The 17,950-nt window shown below is 34.1% G+C and overlaps 1 protein-coding gene across 1 annotated transcript; it reads left to right on the top strand.

The window, feature by feature from the left end:
• Window positions 1-291: 291 nt before the first annotated feature.
• Window positions 292-5,680, top strand: LOC127701031 (uncharacterized). Its single transcript, XM_052204803.1, has 2 exons — window positions 292-346; window positions 3,078-5,680. Exon 2 carries the CDS (start codon window positions 3,124-3,126, stop codon window positions 4,651-4,653), a length of 1,530 nt encoding a protein of 509 aa, XP_052060763.1. The 5' UTR covers window positions 292-346; window positions 3,078-3,123; the 3' UTR covers window positions 4,654-5,680.
• Window positions 5,681-17,950: the final 12,270 nt, after the last annotated feature.

Raw genomic sequence — 17,950 nt, 5'->3', positions numbered from 1 at the left:
ATGTTATTTGGTTGTATACTATAATGTAATTTAAATATGTCTGATTACGCGTCGCTTTCTCACGGTGTGCTAATGGCTATTAAAACCACAAAAAGTAAAAGATCTATATTTTAAAAGTCCAATACATCAGATATATTTCCCGGATTTAAACTTTAAAAAAAAATCCATTCGTCAAAATGGGAAATAAAATAATGTTTACTTATCTTTTATTGATTGGAAAAATTAAGTTTATAAATATATCATACAGTTACAGTATTTAATGCAAGAGTAATTCTATTGATACATTGGGCATGCTCATTGAAAGAAACAAAATGGCTTTGTCCTTCATACTTTGTGGCATGAAACGGTAAGATAGTTCTTTATTTATTAAAAAATCATTTTTAATTTTGTTAAAATTCGTTTTTTTCCAAACTATTACTTCCCTCTTATTTAATGAATTTTGATAATAGAGAAATAACAGGTTATTTATTATTCTATAATTAGAAATGGGAATTTCTAGTATACGCGAACACGTTACAACGGTTCTAGATACATGTAAGAAGATGTGGTATGAGTGCCAATGTGACGCCTCTCCATCTAAGTCACAATATGTAAAAGTAAACCATTATAGGTCAAAGTACGGTCTTCAACACAGAGCCTTGGCTCACACCGAACAGCAAGCTATAAAGGGCCCCAAAATGACTAGCGTAAAATCATTAAAACAGGAAACCCAACGGTCTAATCTATATTAAAAACGAGAAACGACAACCACTGAACAACAGGTTCCTGACTTAGGACATGTGCAAACAAATGCAGCGGTTTTAAACGTTTTAACAGGCGCCAACCTTTACCCTAACCTGAGACAGTAGTGTAACATTACAACATAGAAAGACACACTATAAGATATCAATTGAAATGGCTTAACTCAATCAACAGACATATCAACAAAAGCAAGTAAACATATACTAAACGAATATATTTGATACCTATTTTTCATGATCTGATTTCATTCCTTAAATTATAATTTAAGTAAATTTAAATTAACGAGTCTCCTTTATTCTTACAATATGTTTATACTGTAATGAGTGTTTATCTAAGTAAAGTGTCGTTTTTAATTAAAAAACCAAAAATTGAAAGACAGATTTACGTCACCATTTCATGTACGAAATTCTTCATTTTCGGACCATATCCGTTACGTTATCAAATGGTTAAACCTTATTTTCCATCTTCATTTAGTGTACTATTATTGCACGTTGGAAAAAAATCCATCCCGAAACAAGTGTTTGCATCTCACTCCACAGATATAGGAACTATCTGCTGGTCCTCACTATTATTTATTTTGCGAAACACCAAAATTATGTCAATCCTTTGAAAATTCTTCGGACCACTACTTTTCAAAAACTCTGGTGAATTAAGAGACCGTCACAGATCTGCCATTTATATACAAAATAGAATCCCTAAAAACAAACCAAAATGATAACTAAAGATGTTTTGTCTTTGAACAGACACATTAACGTATGATAAACAAATGAGGGTTTAAGCAAGTTTTAAGCAATTTTAATAGATTTCTACACTTTTCTTAATACTGACTTATTCCACAATGATGGGAATAAAATATTCAACAAAGTCTGATTATAAAATTAAGTAGATGTGGTGTGATTGCCACCAGAGACTGAATGATATTGAAGTTTACTACTATAGGTCACCGTACGGCCTTCAACAATGAGCAAAACCCATACCACATAGCCAGCTATAAATTTAAAGGCCCCGAAATGAAAAATGAAAAACAATTCAAACGAGCAGATTAAGAGCCTGATTTATGGACAAAACAATGGACCAAAAACAAAAATTATGTACAGCAACAAACGACAACCACTTTATTATCTGCTCCTGACTTGGTAGTGGCACATAAAGAATATGGATGGATTAAACATGTTTGCGGGCGCCCAAACCTTCCCCCTAACAAGGTATAGTGGTGTAACAATACAACATAAGAACAAATTATAAAAAAAATAGTTGAAAAAGGCTTAGCTCATCAGATCAGTAGGATACAAATAGAAATACATCTAACAAACAACAGAGTGGACGTGGACAGGTACTTAATACATAAAAAAAACAGACATTAAGTACAGATCTGAGAGTGCTCTCAGTTACTGACCTAGTTCCAAGCCAATAACAACTAATAAAAAATCATGTTATTTATAACTTTTTCTAACGAACTTGGATTTTCATTAAACTATACAGCTACATCAGTAATACATTGACCTTACTAAATCCCAGGTTGTTATGCAGTTTGGTGTATTGCTGTTAAATTCAAAAGGTCAAATAATCTTGGTCAAAAAAGCTCAAATTTGCAGTTCAGACTAAATTTAGATAGTACACTTTAATTTTATTAATAACTTTTTTAAATTACCTTGGATTTTCATCAAACTATACAGCTAACTGGGCTATATATTTATCTTACTGAATCCCAAGTAACTAGGTAGTTTGATATATTGCTGTCAAATTCAAAAATTAATATAATCTTTGTCAAAAAAGCTTGAACTTTAAGTTCGGACTAAATTCAGATAGTACACTTTAATTTTATTCATAGCTTTTTCAAACCAACTTGGATTTACATTAAACTATACAGCTATATCAGTAATACATTGAACTTACTAAATCCAAGGTTGTTTTATGCAGTTTGGTGTATTGCTGTCAATTCAAACATTAAAATAATCTTGGTCAAAAAACCTAGAATTTGCAGTTCTGATTAAATTAAGATAGTACACTATAACATTTTTCATAACTTTTTTAAATTACCTTGGATTTCAATCAAACTATACAGCTAACTGAGTTATAGATTTATCTTACTGAATCCTAAGTAACTAGGTAGTTTGATATATTGCTGTCAAATTCAAAAATTAAAATAATCTTCGTGAAAAAAGCTCGAATTTGCAGTTCGGACAAAATTCAGATAGTACACTTTAATTTTATTCATAACTTTTCCAAACCAACTTTTTTTTTTTTAATACAAAATCATATATCTAAGACTGAAATATTTTAATTCTTATTTTTTCTCAAAACTTTTTCTTCTATTCTATGTTTGTTTTTTTAAGATTCCAATCATGAGTTGAACACATATAGCTGATTGCACAGTAAAGCATGGACGCTAGTTCCGTGCAGAGACCAGAACCATATCAATTATTTGTTTTTTATGACGACAGTGATGAACAAGCTAGGGAAGATATACTTCCGGTCTTAGAAACAGAGAATATTTCCTTTAGTTCTTTACAAGAACATGGCATCCCAGGCAGTTACACTTTCGATACTGCATTTAGTCTCGTCGCAAAGTCTAGAAAAGTACTGATAATTTTTTCTAAAAGTCTATCTGTAAACAAAATATGCAGTCATATGATAAAGGCCGCGTGCACCGAACCAAGTATAAGGCGAAAAATCATCACACTGATAACAGATGGCAAAGTTTCGTCCGTCAATGGTTTATTTTGTCTTAAGGACACATCAATTATAAGATTTAACACAAATTGGGTTTCGAACCTCAAAACTGAACTATTGACAATTATACCAGGGTATTCCATCCTACATGCCAATACAGGAGCATCAAATTTTGTTTCGTCAAAGGGCCTTCTTCTCCAACAAATGGACATGGACTTGTATGGGGTGCTGATAACAGCCAGGAATAAGAACTTCTTAATCGATCTTCCCGAATTCTCTAAACATATTAATGAGCATACTAAGTTAAATGTCCCACAAGCTTGCGAAGACTGTGGATTTTTATGCGATCTGAATACAACAATTAGTTTGGGATTTACCGATGATTTCCTCGAAACTGAGAAGGAAAAGTTCGGTAATAGTGAGATGAGTACAAGTTTACTGGAGTTGATGAAATGTGTTATGGATGCATACAATCCCCATTCTAAAAGTAATTTGTGGTCTGTGTCTTGTTCAGTGAGTGGAGAATACAAACCGTCACATGCCTACTACATTAATGATATGTTTGGTAGTGTCGTTTATGCACTGTTAAACAAAGCAGCAAGTAAAATGCAAGTTCCATTTCTGCCTGAATTTGAAGATATAAACAAGAGAAGAGAAACTTTAAAGAACATAGAGGACAAGAGTAGAAGAGAGACGATTGCGCTGGCAGGATTTGTATGCATAGCTGAACCTGACCGCATGCAGTGTTTTCAATGTGGATGGCATATTCCTTTGTCAGCTATGGACCTTGAGCCAATGTTATATCATGCAAGTTACATGCCGTTATGCCCCTATGTGCAACAAACATTAGCTCCAGCGAGATTCCCGCCGTATCGAGTACACCATAAGAAGTTTGATAATTCAGACCTGTCTATGGAAGATAATGGGGATGAAGATTTTCAAAAGTTTGCTGATGCCGGATTTTATCGCAACGGGTTTGAACACGTGATCGAATGCATGAGCTGTGGACTTTGTATCATCATCAACAATGCAAACACAAGTCCCTGGGATACACATGCTCTTTTGTCGCCCACATGTAAATTTGTTCTGGAAAAGAAAGGAATAGACTTTATTAAATCGGTTAATGCACAAAGATCTACAGATAAAGAACCAACGATTATAACATATGCGTTGACTGATTTCAGTTTCGACCATAGAACGAACTGGCCAAGCATTCTGTTCACACCAGATACTATATAAGCCTGATTGTAACATATTCGTAGACTGATTTCAGTTTCGATCATAGAACGAATTGGCCGAGCATTCTGTTGACACCCGATACTATATAAACCTTAGACCGAGACTAATGGGCATTGTCACGTGCAACAAATCTTCAGTACTTTTTCAGTAGCAATGATGATAATGTCTACCTCAAAGATTTCTACCTCTACCTCATAGAATTCGACCTCTACCTCGAAGAATCGTACCTCTACCTCAAAGAATCCTATATCTACCTCAAAGAATTCTACCTCTACCTCAAAGAATCCTACTCACAGAATTCTTCCTCTTCCAGAGCATTAATACTCGATAACAATCATATATTTAACACTGCATGACATTGTCAAAAATGACTGGATAACAATCATATATTTAACACTGCATGACATTGTCAAAAATGACTGGATAACAAGAAACTGAACAGAATACTTACTTTAATGTATTTATTCCAACAAGAAGTGTGACTGCTGTCTCAATGAAAAGTATTCAGATAATTGCCATTTTCGTTTTAAAAATCACCAAATTTTGCAAACCTTACAGATACAATTATTATAATTAATATAAAAATAAAACCATTTTGCTGGTATCAATGCTAGACCAATACGCTTTTTGTATGACCTTCAGAGTTAAAATCTTACAACTGGTACATACATTAGGGGCTGAATAAATACTAAAGTTTTCTTGCCTTACGCCTCACACGTTAGAAATTTTGATAACACGATATTTGATGATTCTTATAGAAGGACAATACAAATGCAAAACCGTTATGATATTTATTTATTTATATGTGATAACTATTTATTCATATGTTCATATGTGCTATTTATTTGTATGTACTTACTATTCATTTATATGTTCATATGTGCTATTTATTTGTATGTACTTACTATTTATTTATATGTGATAACTATTTATCATACACGAAAACTAATTACTAATGAAAACACATCTTTTAACCAATTGTAAATTGAAAAAGTTTCAAATCTGCCTTGTCTAACCTTCGAAATATAAGACTTCACGTAATAATTCTAATGTTTTCTGTGACGTTATAAATGGTGTTATTTTTTTAAAGATATCTAGCAATGATTGGCTAACAAAAACTTTTGGCAATATTTAGAGCACAAGCCGCATTTTTTTTTTGCACTGAATACATAAATACAAAATACGCCAACTGTGTCAAAAAAGTTTTGGACAACGGTTGTTTTCTTTGGTTTTTCTAAGCATGTGTAAGTCGAAAATGAAATTAACACTTTTAATAACTTTCGTGCATCCGAAGCGCTTCTTATTTTTTACCTTCACAAGGCACGATTGTACTTAAACATTTGAATAACAGGTATGTAAAGAAACATAGGAGCTATATATGTCCAAACGGGGCCAAACAATTGTCATTCTAGAGGCAAAAAGAGAATACTATTGTTCAAATTTAAAAAAAATCCATTAAAACATTCAAAAAAAGGTTACAAATAAAAACTTTGAGAACCACACGTACATCAAAACGAGCGTTATCAAGTGCGTAGCCAACCCTGCGGGATTTCTTTGCATGCATAAGGGTCTTGGTGGGGTTTACAGATAGAGGGACATTTAAATTATTAAGTCGAAAACAAACTTACAAACTTACAAGGCCATAGCATAAAACGATGAACAAATTAAACACCCAACAATAACATTAACACACAAAACACAAAACACAGAAAAAACTAACACTGAACAACACGAACCCCAAAAAACACAGGGGATGATCTCTGGTGCTAAGCAGACCCTGCTCCACATGTGGCACCCGTCTTGTTGCTCATTTGAGTACAAACCGGGTAATAAGTCTAATTCGGTATGACACATTCTTGGAAAATAGACCGGGATTATTGAACATATCCATCGTCCTCCGTGAAACGCTCAACCAACTCGTGAGGGCGTTTGTAAATTTTTCGAATAGATTATTTCAACTTCACCCATTTAAAATTTTGGTTCCACAACTACCTTGGAAAGAAATTATGATAGGAAATGCACGATCATGAATGTCGTACGAGATATATACTCCATATAGAGGTGCTACTAGAAAGTTGCTACATAGAAATAGAAAGTTCACAATTGGGAAGTTGAACTCATCTTTTTGTCCACCGTCGTGTGTTATCCTTCAGTTCCTTTCAGTTCCTTTCATTTTCTTACATTCTTGTTATTCATCCATTTATTGATTTACTTAAAAGAGAATAATAGATAAAAAAAAATGCAGAATAAAGTGCTCAAATAATATTAATTTTAAAAAAAATGAGAAAACTGAATTTTCCACAAAAAAAATCAAAGGTTACAGAATTAAAGGGTGCTAAATATGAAATGTAGAGAATAATTGACCAAAAACATTTGAAAAACAGGGGTGTAAAGACGTTTAGGAGCTATATATATCCGAACGGGGCCAAACAATTGTCATTCTAGAGGCAAAAAGAGTATGCTGATGTTAAATTTAAAAAAAAATCCATAAAAACATTCAAATAAAGGTAACAAACAAAAACTTTTAGAACCACACGTTCACCAAAACGAGCGTTATGAAGTGCGTAGCCAACCCTGTGGGATTACTATGCATGCATAAGGGTCTTGGTGGGGTTTACAGATAGAGGGACATTTAAATTATTAAGTCGAAAACAAACTTACAAACTTACAAGGCCATAGCATAAAACGATGAACAAATTAAACACCCAACAATAACATTAACACACAAAACACAAAACACAGAAAAAACTAACACTGAACAACACGAACCCCAAAAAACACAGGGGATGATCTCTGGTGCTAAGCAGACCCTGCTCCACATGTGGCACCCGTCTTGTTGCTCATTTGAGTACAAACCGGGTAATAAGTCTAATTCGGAATGTCACATTCGAGGAAAATAGACTGGGATAGTTTTTTCCTATATTTATTATCTCTTTTTATATCATTTCAATAGAGTAAAAAATTCATCCTCCGATGACATAAGCCAAATAAACTTACACATTTTTTAATCTAGATAATTTTCGTCTTATTTAAGTATTCATTTAGCTAGAAACTATAACCATTAATTGCATTTAATGTACAAGTGAATCTCAACATTTATATAAATAGTACAACCCCTCTTTCAAATCATTACTTTGTCGGAGACGGTCCGCCGGAGTTTTCCTACCACTCATGGCCCTTAATAGATATAGGAAGATGTGGTATGAGTGCCAATGAGACACCTCTCCAACCAAGTCACAATTTATAAAAGTAAACCATTATAGGTTTAATTTATAAAAGTAAACCACTTAAGCATTCATGCCAAGAAATCCTCGCTAAAAATTCCGGTCGACCTCCTACGGCACACATTAGTAGTTAAAGATTTGATTTCATTCAACAAATTAATTTATGACCTTCATGTACGTGTCGTTTAGAATACGGCAAGATACCAAATGGTCAATATTAATCATCCATGTAATTTGCTCCATGGAATATTTTCAGAATTTTAACGGAGGCAATTTCTTGGCATGGGAGAAAGGAAGAAAGACCATTCACTATTTGTCTTACATTTGTGTTTCTCCCTTTTAATTAAATAAAAAAAAAATATATCTTTCAAATGTAGAGTTCATAAGATAAAAATACCCCCCCCCACCCCCCCCCCCCTTTTTTTGTGCTCTCTATTTTCAACCCTCGAATTAAGGTTTCCAATCTTATTAAAACCTTGCTTTCTAACCGATCTATTCATGTACCGGACAGGCAACTTTCTTTATTTAATAAGAAAATCTACAATGCCGTTATACACATTCATTATGTTTGCTGGGAGTGCCCGCCCGCAAAGAAAGAAATAGCCTTTCCAAGATACTATATTCCTGCATCACGTGATTTCTACCACGCGGAGCTTACATTAGAATAAATACCTAATATGGAAAGTGAAACTACAATTCAAAACATAAAGTCCGAAGGCACATAGAAGAAAATTAATTTTTTTTTGGGCAAAGGCAGCCGGGTTAATCCCTCTGTGTAGGAAATATACACGAAATATTTGCCACTGCCCCTTTTTCTGTTCTATGAATTCTAACCCTGAGTTTTCAATCTGTTACATGCCAAGAAATCCTCGCTAAAAATTCCGGTCGACCTCCTACGGCACACATTAGTAGTTAAAGATTTGATTTCATTCAACAAATTAATTTATGACCTTCATGTACGTGTCGTTTAGAATACGACAAGATACCAAATGGTCAATATTAATCATCCATGTAATTTGCTCCATGGGATATTTGCAGAATTTCAACGGAGGCAATTTCTTGGCATGTTAAGTGTATCCTGACCACACCTCGTGTGATCCGTATGAAGTATTGTAAATAAAGCGTCAAAGCAGTAATAAGTTCTTGCATTGAATTGCATTTGTACCAATGAATTAAGTCATTTAACTTTTAAATTTAAATGATAGAATACTTTATACTTCTAAAAACATTACCATGTGTATGTGTCACGTGTGTGTTTTATATGTCTTAATATTGTATGTTGTTTATTAATATTAATGTCGACAAAATTTTGACAGATCTTATGTTTATAATGTTCATGTAAACCCGAATATTTTTTTTTATTCTCTTATTTTTTATCGGACATGTGCTTTCGTTTTCAATACACCACCAGTGACCACTTATCTAGTAGAGCGTAAATTTACTTCATATGAAAACAAAATTAATACGTTTACATTCATAAACAAGAATGTGTCCATAGTACATTTTAGATTTTTGAAGTTTCGGTTTTGTGGTGTAAGGATAAATGGTCAGCTAAAACCTGACTCCGGGGGTGGGATTTTCTCGCCGTGTTGAAGACCTATTGGTGGCCTTCCACTGTTTTCTGCTCTTTGGTCGGGTTGTTGTCTCTTTGGCACATTCTTCATTTCCATTCTCAATTTTATTGAATTCAGAATATTTCGCTGCTTTAGTGAAGTTTCTCTTAAATGAATTTATCAGAGGTTCCTGACTTTGAACAGGCACAAAAATGCGGCTGGGTTAAACATGCCTTGTGAATCTCATCTCGCTCTATAAATGTAGCTAATGTAAAATAAACAAACAGCATTCGCCAATGATCCATAATATTGAGTTAGCCAATCAAATTAACGCATTTTTCGTATCACACTCCGTGCAGTGTGATACGAGGAATATTCCTTATGCGAGAAATTGATAACAGGCCACAACTATATAAACGAAAGAATATTATGGCAGTTGTTCCAGGAAACAACCAAAGAACTTCAATGCCTCCTCTATTGTAAAAAGCATGATATAGCAAAACAAACATATTCTCATCAGTATTTAAGAAGAAACATCAAGGATTATCAAAGAAGTTTTTCAAACAGAATGTATTGACTGAGATCCGAAACTTTTTAACCTCTTCTCCTTCTTTCTCTAAGGAATGATAAACATGTTATATGATGGTTTGAATATATAAATTTTTTTTACAGAATTTTTTTTTAGCGGAGGATGGCTGATGATGAAGAATCGCTTACACAGAAGCTCCAAAAAGCCGTTCCTGAAAATAACATTAGAATGGTTGAACAGTTGGTCGACAACGCATACCTAAAAACTTTCATCGACGCCAAGTTAAATGGCAAATCAAGCATAGATCTGGCTAGCGACAAGGATGTACAACTTGAAATATGGGAGCTGCTCTTGAAACATACTGACGAAAAAACACTCGCAGGCGAGAACTCCGTTTTAGAATCATTTGAGAAACTGTTACAAGCTCCATGTTTTTTATATTTGCACGCACACGTTCCAACCGCTGAGACACATTTATGTCAAATAAAGAAAGTTAGACATTGGTTACTACAAACGAAAGAACTTACAGAGAAAAGTGTCATCATGTTAATGTGACATTTTCTTTGTGATCTCTGTAGAATTAAACCAAGTTTTTCTACAATTAATGCATCGGAGAATGACGTAAAGGATCTAGCGGAAGTTAGAACTCATCAAAGAGTACAAGGTCAATCTCAATAGCAACGCCATGATATATTGTCCACTACATTGGGCTGTCGTCACATCTAACGTGCCACTCTTAAATTTGTTCCTTAAACATGGTGCTAATGTCAATTGTTTGGATCGGTTCTTTAATGGTTTCCCTCTACACCTAATACGTGACATTAAAGGGCAACCTAGGTATTGACATAGTAGAAATACTAGTCGATGGAGGAACTTCTTTGACAAGTGAGAGCCATCAAAGGGGATACACAGCTCTTCATTCTATCATAATAAACTTAAATCAGTCGAGTTAGACACATTTTTGTGAAAATATACTGAGAAGATTACATCATTCAGTCAGACTATGCCGTTTCCTTCATCCACGGACTGATAGTTCATCCTGTAGCATCCATTAAGCAAAATTCTACGTTTGATAAGAACGCGTTGAAGATAAGACGGGATGCTCAAAATGATATCATCGAAGAATTAAAAGTAGTCGAGAAGCACAAAATTGACGTAAACACAAAAGATATCAACGGCATGACTATTCTACACTTTTCTTGTTGGTTGAGGTATACAGATGTAGTTAAACATATATTAGCTAAATCCAAATTACCTTTACTTCTAAAAGATAAATTCGGTAGGGGATGCTCATATTATGCAATGACTCAACCAGCACATAATATCTGGCCCGAAACTGAAAACTTGTCAACTCTGAGATATATACTTGATCCTTTCATTTTATCTCAAATGGTAAAATACCAAAGAAAGACAAATTGAAATTAGAATTATTGTTGAAAATCTCTACGGCCTACTTAAAGTCTAAACAAAAATTAAAAAATCTAAGAGAACCAGTAAACACACGGAACACATTCGTTAAAGAAATTATGCAAAAGGTTCAGCAATTTGTGGAAAGGCTCAAAGATCACTTAGAGCGACATAATCCACTGTTTGCTTCTACTGTTGAATTAGCTGGAAGCACGAGTGAGGGCACAAAAATTAATCCAATTTTTAAATTTAAATTTCTTAAACATTTCGAATTACATTTACACATACAATGTAGTTATTTAATTTGTTCATACTCTTCTATTCATATGGTCTGGCTCGTTAATAACGAAACGAGTATAATACTCGTATGGTCAGACCATATGAGTATACCCATATGGTCATTACCATTCCCGTAAGGTCCAAATACGTATGTGGTCCAGCACATTTACACTATACGGAATACAATAATAGGGGTGTGCTCCTGACAAACTAAACTCTTAAACGATGTGACGGAGTCTCAGCTCACTGTTACTTTACTGAGTGTGTCCTATTCACTATTGTTTTGTTTTGACGTACGTGGTATTGCTTATTTTGCAGATCATGCGATTCCCTCAGTTTTGGTTTGTTAATTTGATTTGTCTCTTCTTTTTTTTACAGATATTGACTTATAATTCTATAAATGTAAGAAACTGTCTAGGAACCAACTGAGGTACTCCTCCCGGTGCGAGATTTTCTCGCTGTATTGAAGTCCCATTGGTGGCCTTCGGCTGTTTTCTGCTATTTGATCGGGTTGTTGTCTCTTTGAAACATTCCCTATTTCCATTCTCAATTTTAAGAAATAAAAAAATTGAAATTGGACATTTATGGTTACCTGTTATGGTCCAATTTCCAAGATCTAAATACAGATTACATTCAGATTACATTCAGCATATGAAAAGAAACCTAAGAATACATTTTTTTATGAAATCAAACGAAGTATAACTTTGGACCCTCTGGACCTCAATGTGGACCAATCTGATAACCGGGTCTAAAATCTAAATACAGGGTTAGATTCGGCATATGAAAGATCCCCAATAATACAATTTTTGTTGAAAAAAAAATACATGTAGTTTAATTTTGGACCCTTAGAACCTGATATAGACCAATTGTTCTGTTATGTTCAGCTATGTACCTCCGTTTATATTCGGAGTTAAATGTGTATGTATCACATGAGAAGGGTAAAGTATTTTATGAAAAAGGAAGAGGGTAAAAATATCCTGTAAGATTTCAGTACATAATAAATTGTGATATAAGATAAAACAATATATTATGTTAATAATCCTTTTGAAACTTAATTTACTCTGTAAACACTGATATTTAATACTTACCTTTTTGAAACTTACTTGCATACTATCAACGCTGAAATTTAATACTTATATTATCTTTCTTCAACTTAAATACACCCTGTCAACGTTGAGATTTAAAAAACTTATCCTTCTTAAACTTAATTACACCCGGTCAAAGGTGAGATTTTAAACTTATCCGTTATCGTTTTGAAACTTAGAGTGCATTTCTTTCCGGTGCATTACGTTTGAGCGCATTACCATTACATTTGCGCGCAAAAATCATTACGTTTGCGCGCAAATTTTGATTACATTTGCGCGCATTTATTTGACAGGTAAACTCAGGTAAATACAGGTAATACTATACATTTATTTCCCGTGCCGGAGGGAGATATGAAGATTTGTTCACCCAAGAAAATTCATATTTCACGAGGGCGAGCAAATCTTCATATCTCCCGAGGCAAAGGGAAATGAATGTTTTATTCCACTGCCTATGCTTTGTTTACTATCAATACATTAAATATTATTTTGCATACATTTTTTTACTTATCCGCTTGTTTTTGTAAGTCAAACTAAACACGACATACCCATTGATAAATAGTAAGGATCAAAATTTAATTATAAGTCTTTTTGTTTTATCGTCTGAAATAAATTTGAACATGATAATGATTTTTGCTATCGCTATTCTAAGAAGAATAAGAAGTTCAAAACGTTATGTACATTAACCGTGCGTAACGTCGCACGAAGTAATCCCGACATTTCAGAGGGGAATATGATCCTCAGAATGGAATATGAAGATTTGTTCAATAACACGTGGGATTGTCTCAACCAATCAAATATTGATTAAACTATCAATATGTTTAAACAGTGGAATAATATGATTTGTTCAATGACACGTGGGATAGTCTCAACCAATCAAATATTGATTAAACTATCAATATGTTTAAACAGTGGAATAATACTTATTTATTTATTTATTTATTTATTTATTTATTTATTTATTTATTTATTTATTTATTTATTTATTTATTTATTTATTGTAAAGTAAACGTACCCTTTCCGTTATTCTAAGTCCCCTACTCGCCCACGAAGAGGTGGATGTGGGATTTCAAGCAGGATAAGTCCGTTGTATTATATATATCAATACGGAAAGTATATCCATCGTACACTAATGATCCCCCCCCCCCCCCCCGATTTGTTTTTTAAAAAAAATCCAATATTTGTGCCTTGACCAAACTTTACAAACTAACTTAAATTATTTTTAAAAGCGATCACTATTCAGGGTAATGGTTCACTCTGAAATATTCGCAATGAAGTTACATGTATGCTTTAAGCTCTTACGGGATTTATCATGAACACTTTATATTTTGTCTTAGAATTCAATATGAACAATGTGTAATTTCAAATAAAAAATATTTTCAAAGTTATTGATTTATAGTAATATCTATTATGAAAATTAACAAATTATAGTCATTTATATTTTTATATTATTTATATTTATATTACCTTTTTTTTACCTCAGTTTACCTGAAAGATAAATGCGCGCAAATGTAATCAAAAGCTGCGCGCAAATGTAATTTGTTTTAATCCTCAAATGCGCGCAAACGTAATGCGCCCTTTCTTTCTAACCAAAGTTTGGGAAACGTTGAATGAATGAATGAATGAATGAATGGATCTTTATTTCCTCCATGTGGAAACAAATGCATCGTTTAATCAGTGTATACTGACCTTGTTTGAACTGTCAAAAAACGCATGCACATGTTGTTGGTATTTGAACTTATTACGCGGGGAAAATAGCCTCTGTTGAAAATGTTATAGACACATCGGACATTGCTTCTCTATGCATATTTCATTTTAATGGCAGTTCTTCATCTTCATCAAATGAATCTATGAATATAGTGACGATAAAACCTTTTAATTGAAAATAACAGCAATGAAAGAAATGAGGGTAATACCTAAATTTGAGTAATTTTAGACATTATTTTGAGTTATGACAAGAAAGAACATACTACCTCTTTTGAAGTGCAGCATTGATTTTATTAATGTTAATGTTAGGACGAAATGCATCGTTTGTACTAACAAACGACGAATGACAAACTGTAGACGCATTTACAGCGAGTGTATAATTTGTCAAAGTTTATGCACACTTTGCAAACGTATGATAGAAACAAATGATCTAAACGTGTGCTCGCTGAAACGTTTGTATCGTTTGTACGCTCTAAATTACAGCTCCATGTAAGAATCATGCAGTTATGCTATGAGAGTGACTATGGATATAAAAAATATTGCATAATTTGATTAAAAATTCAAAATATATGTTTATACCAAGATGTCGACCTTTTTATAGGGTCATATGCATTTCTAGAAAAAAAATACAGAAATTTGATTTATTAGTCTGAGTGTAGTGCATTGCATTAAAAAGAAGAAAAAAGCTGCAATTTTTTGATAGGAAAGTAAAAACCCTAGTATCCTTGTAAGTGTGACTGGTACTAAAATCAAGTTCATATCTGAAATTAAAAGAACAGTAAAAGAAAGTTTCAAGTAAATTGAATAAAAGGTTACAAATTGCAATTAAAGTCAATGGACTTTTCTGAAATGAAACGCAGGTGGATAAAAGGTCCGCTGATGTAGGACCTCAGGTATTAGGTGCCCTCAGGTAACCGGGGAAATTTGTCATCGATTAATTCGCACGAAAATATAGTTCCCTATTTGGATCAATCTTAATACCAAATTTTGATGTGACTAAATACCAAAGATGTTAACCAAATTGCCAGGCGATTTAATTATTTTCATACCTAAGGCACCGATCATTTATCTTAATATGTGTGCGAGTTGACTTGGGGAGAAACGGTAAAATTAAATAGGATTTTCAGGAAAAATTAAATTGTTAAAATGACCTGACCGTTTAGGTAATGCAAAGGTGACCTGAGATAACCTGACCATGTACAGTAATAGAGTGGCGACAGTGACGGATCCAGAACTTTTTATAAAGGGGGAGGGGCTACTGACTGCCTTAATAGGCCCCGCTACATTCATGATTAATTGATTCCCAATATAATCATACCACCGTTTTCCCAAGAAAAGGGGTGGGGAGGGGTGGGGGCTAGATCGACCAAAGGGTGACCTGAGGTGACCTCACCATGCACAGTAATACAATGCTAATCTGAGATAATCTAAAAAAATATTTGTGTTTTGTAAACCTGGCCTAGGGTATTATGACTACATGAATTTACAGTAATACAGTGGTGACATGAGGTAACCTGACCATGTACAGTAATACAATGGTGACCTGAGGTAACCTGGAAATATTTGTGTTTTATAAAGCTGTTTTTTTTTGTACTAAAAGTTGACCTTTGAATAAACTGACCATGTACTGTAATTGCAAATGAGGCATGTGGAAACCCGAATAGCAATGATATTATAAAGGTTACATTAAGGAACCTGGTCTAATTTTGCATTGCAAAAGTAAACTGGGTAACATATTGTATTACAGATACTATTTTTGTTTTTCGTAAAAGGTAACCTGACCAAGCAAATGTATGCTTTTGCAGTATTGACCTCAGGTAATCTGAATATACAAGTGTATTTAAATGTGACTTGGTGTTACATGACAATGTACAGTATTGCAATGGTGACCTGAGGTAACCCGATCATGTACAGTATTGTAATGGTGACCTAAGGTAACCTAACCATGTACAGTATTGCAATGGTGATCTGAGGTAACTTGACCATGTACAGCAATACAGTGGTGACAGTGGCGGATCCAGAACTTTTTATAAGAGAGGGGCTACTTACTGCCTTAATAGCCCCCCTACTGTCATGCTATAGTGATTTCCGATATAATCAACCACAGTTTTCCCACGAAATGGGCTGGGGGATGGATCGACCAATGGGTGACCTGAGGTAACCTGAACATGCACAGTAATACAATGCTGACCTGATATAACCAGAATATATTTGTGTTTTGTAAAGCTGGCCTAGGGTATTATGACTATGTACAGTAATACAGTGGGGACCTGAGGTAACCTGCCCATGTACAGTAATCCAATGACCTGAGGTAACCTCGAAATATTTTTGTTTTATAAACCTTTTTTTATTTGTACTAAAAGGTGAACTTTGAATAAACTGACCATGTACTGTATTGCAAATGAGGCCTGTGGTAACCCGAATAGCAATGATGTTGTAAAAGTGACATTAAGAAACCTGGTCTTATTTTGAATTTCAAAAGTAAACTGGGTAACATAATCAAATATTGTATTACAGATACTATTTTGGTTTTTCGTAAAAGTGACATTAGGTAACCTGACTATGCAAATGTATGTTTTTTTCAGTGTTGACCTCAGGTAATCTGAATATACAAGTGTACTGTCACTGTGACTTTGGTTACATGTTATATACAGTATTGCAATGGTGACCTGAGGTAACCTGATCATGTACAGTATTGCAATGGTGACCTGAGGTAACCTGGCGATGTACAGTATTGCAATGGTGATCTGAGGTTACCTGAAAATGTACAGCAATACAGTGGTGACCTGAGTTAACTTGAAAATATGAGTGTTTTGTAAAGCTGACCTGGGGTAACCTGAGCATGTACAGTAATACGGCGGTGACCTGAGGTAACCGGACCATGTTTAGTCAAACTGAGGTGAACTGAGGTAACCTGACCATTTAATTTACTCTTATAAGCTATTAAACCAAGAGTTCCAAAGGGTGAAGTTGAAATCATCCCTTCGTAAATTTTACGGACGCCATCACGAGTTGGTTGACCGTTATGGAATAACCGTTTCACAGATGATATCGGATATGTTCCTTATGTCGTAACTACAATACCCTTCCCTTTTCACGAATGTGACCTACCGAATTAGACTATTTACCGGATTTGTAATAACATAAGCAACACGACGGGTGCCACATGTGGAGCAGGATCTGCTTACCCTTCCGGAGCACCTGAGATCACCCCAATTTTTGGTGGGGTTCGTGTTGCTTAGTCTTTAGTTTTCTATGTTGTGTCATCTGTACTATTATTTGTCTGTTTGTCTTTTTATTTTTGGCCATGACGTTGTCAGTATGTTTTCGATCTATCAGTTTGACTGTCCCTCTAGTATCTTTCGTCCCTCTTTTTAGTAATACAGAAATGACTTGAGGTTGGCTGGAAATATGTTTGCTTTTAAAGCTGACCTAGGGTAACCTCAGCATGTATGGTGTTGCAGTAAGGACCTGGGGTAACCTGAATATATATGTGTATTTAGGTTACTAAAAGTC

The sequence above is a fragment of the Mytilus californianus genome, unplaced genomic scaffold (genome assembly GCF_021869535.1).
Source record: "Mytilus californianus isolate M0D057914Y unplaced genomic scaffold, xbMytCali1.0.p SCAF_5, whole genome shotgun sequence".
Taxonomy (NCBI): domain Eukaryota; kingdom Metazoa; phylum Mollusca; class Bivalvia; order Mytilida; family Mytilidae; genus Mytilus; species Mytilus californianus.
This window is presented reverse-complemented; position numbering and strand designations above follow the sequence as displayed.

What these genes read in the sequence shown, in the direction of transcription:
- LOC127701031 (XM_052204803.1), top strand. Translation starts at nt 3,124, where the DNA reads ATGGACGCTAGTTCCGTGCAGAGACCAGAACCATATCAATTATTTGTT.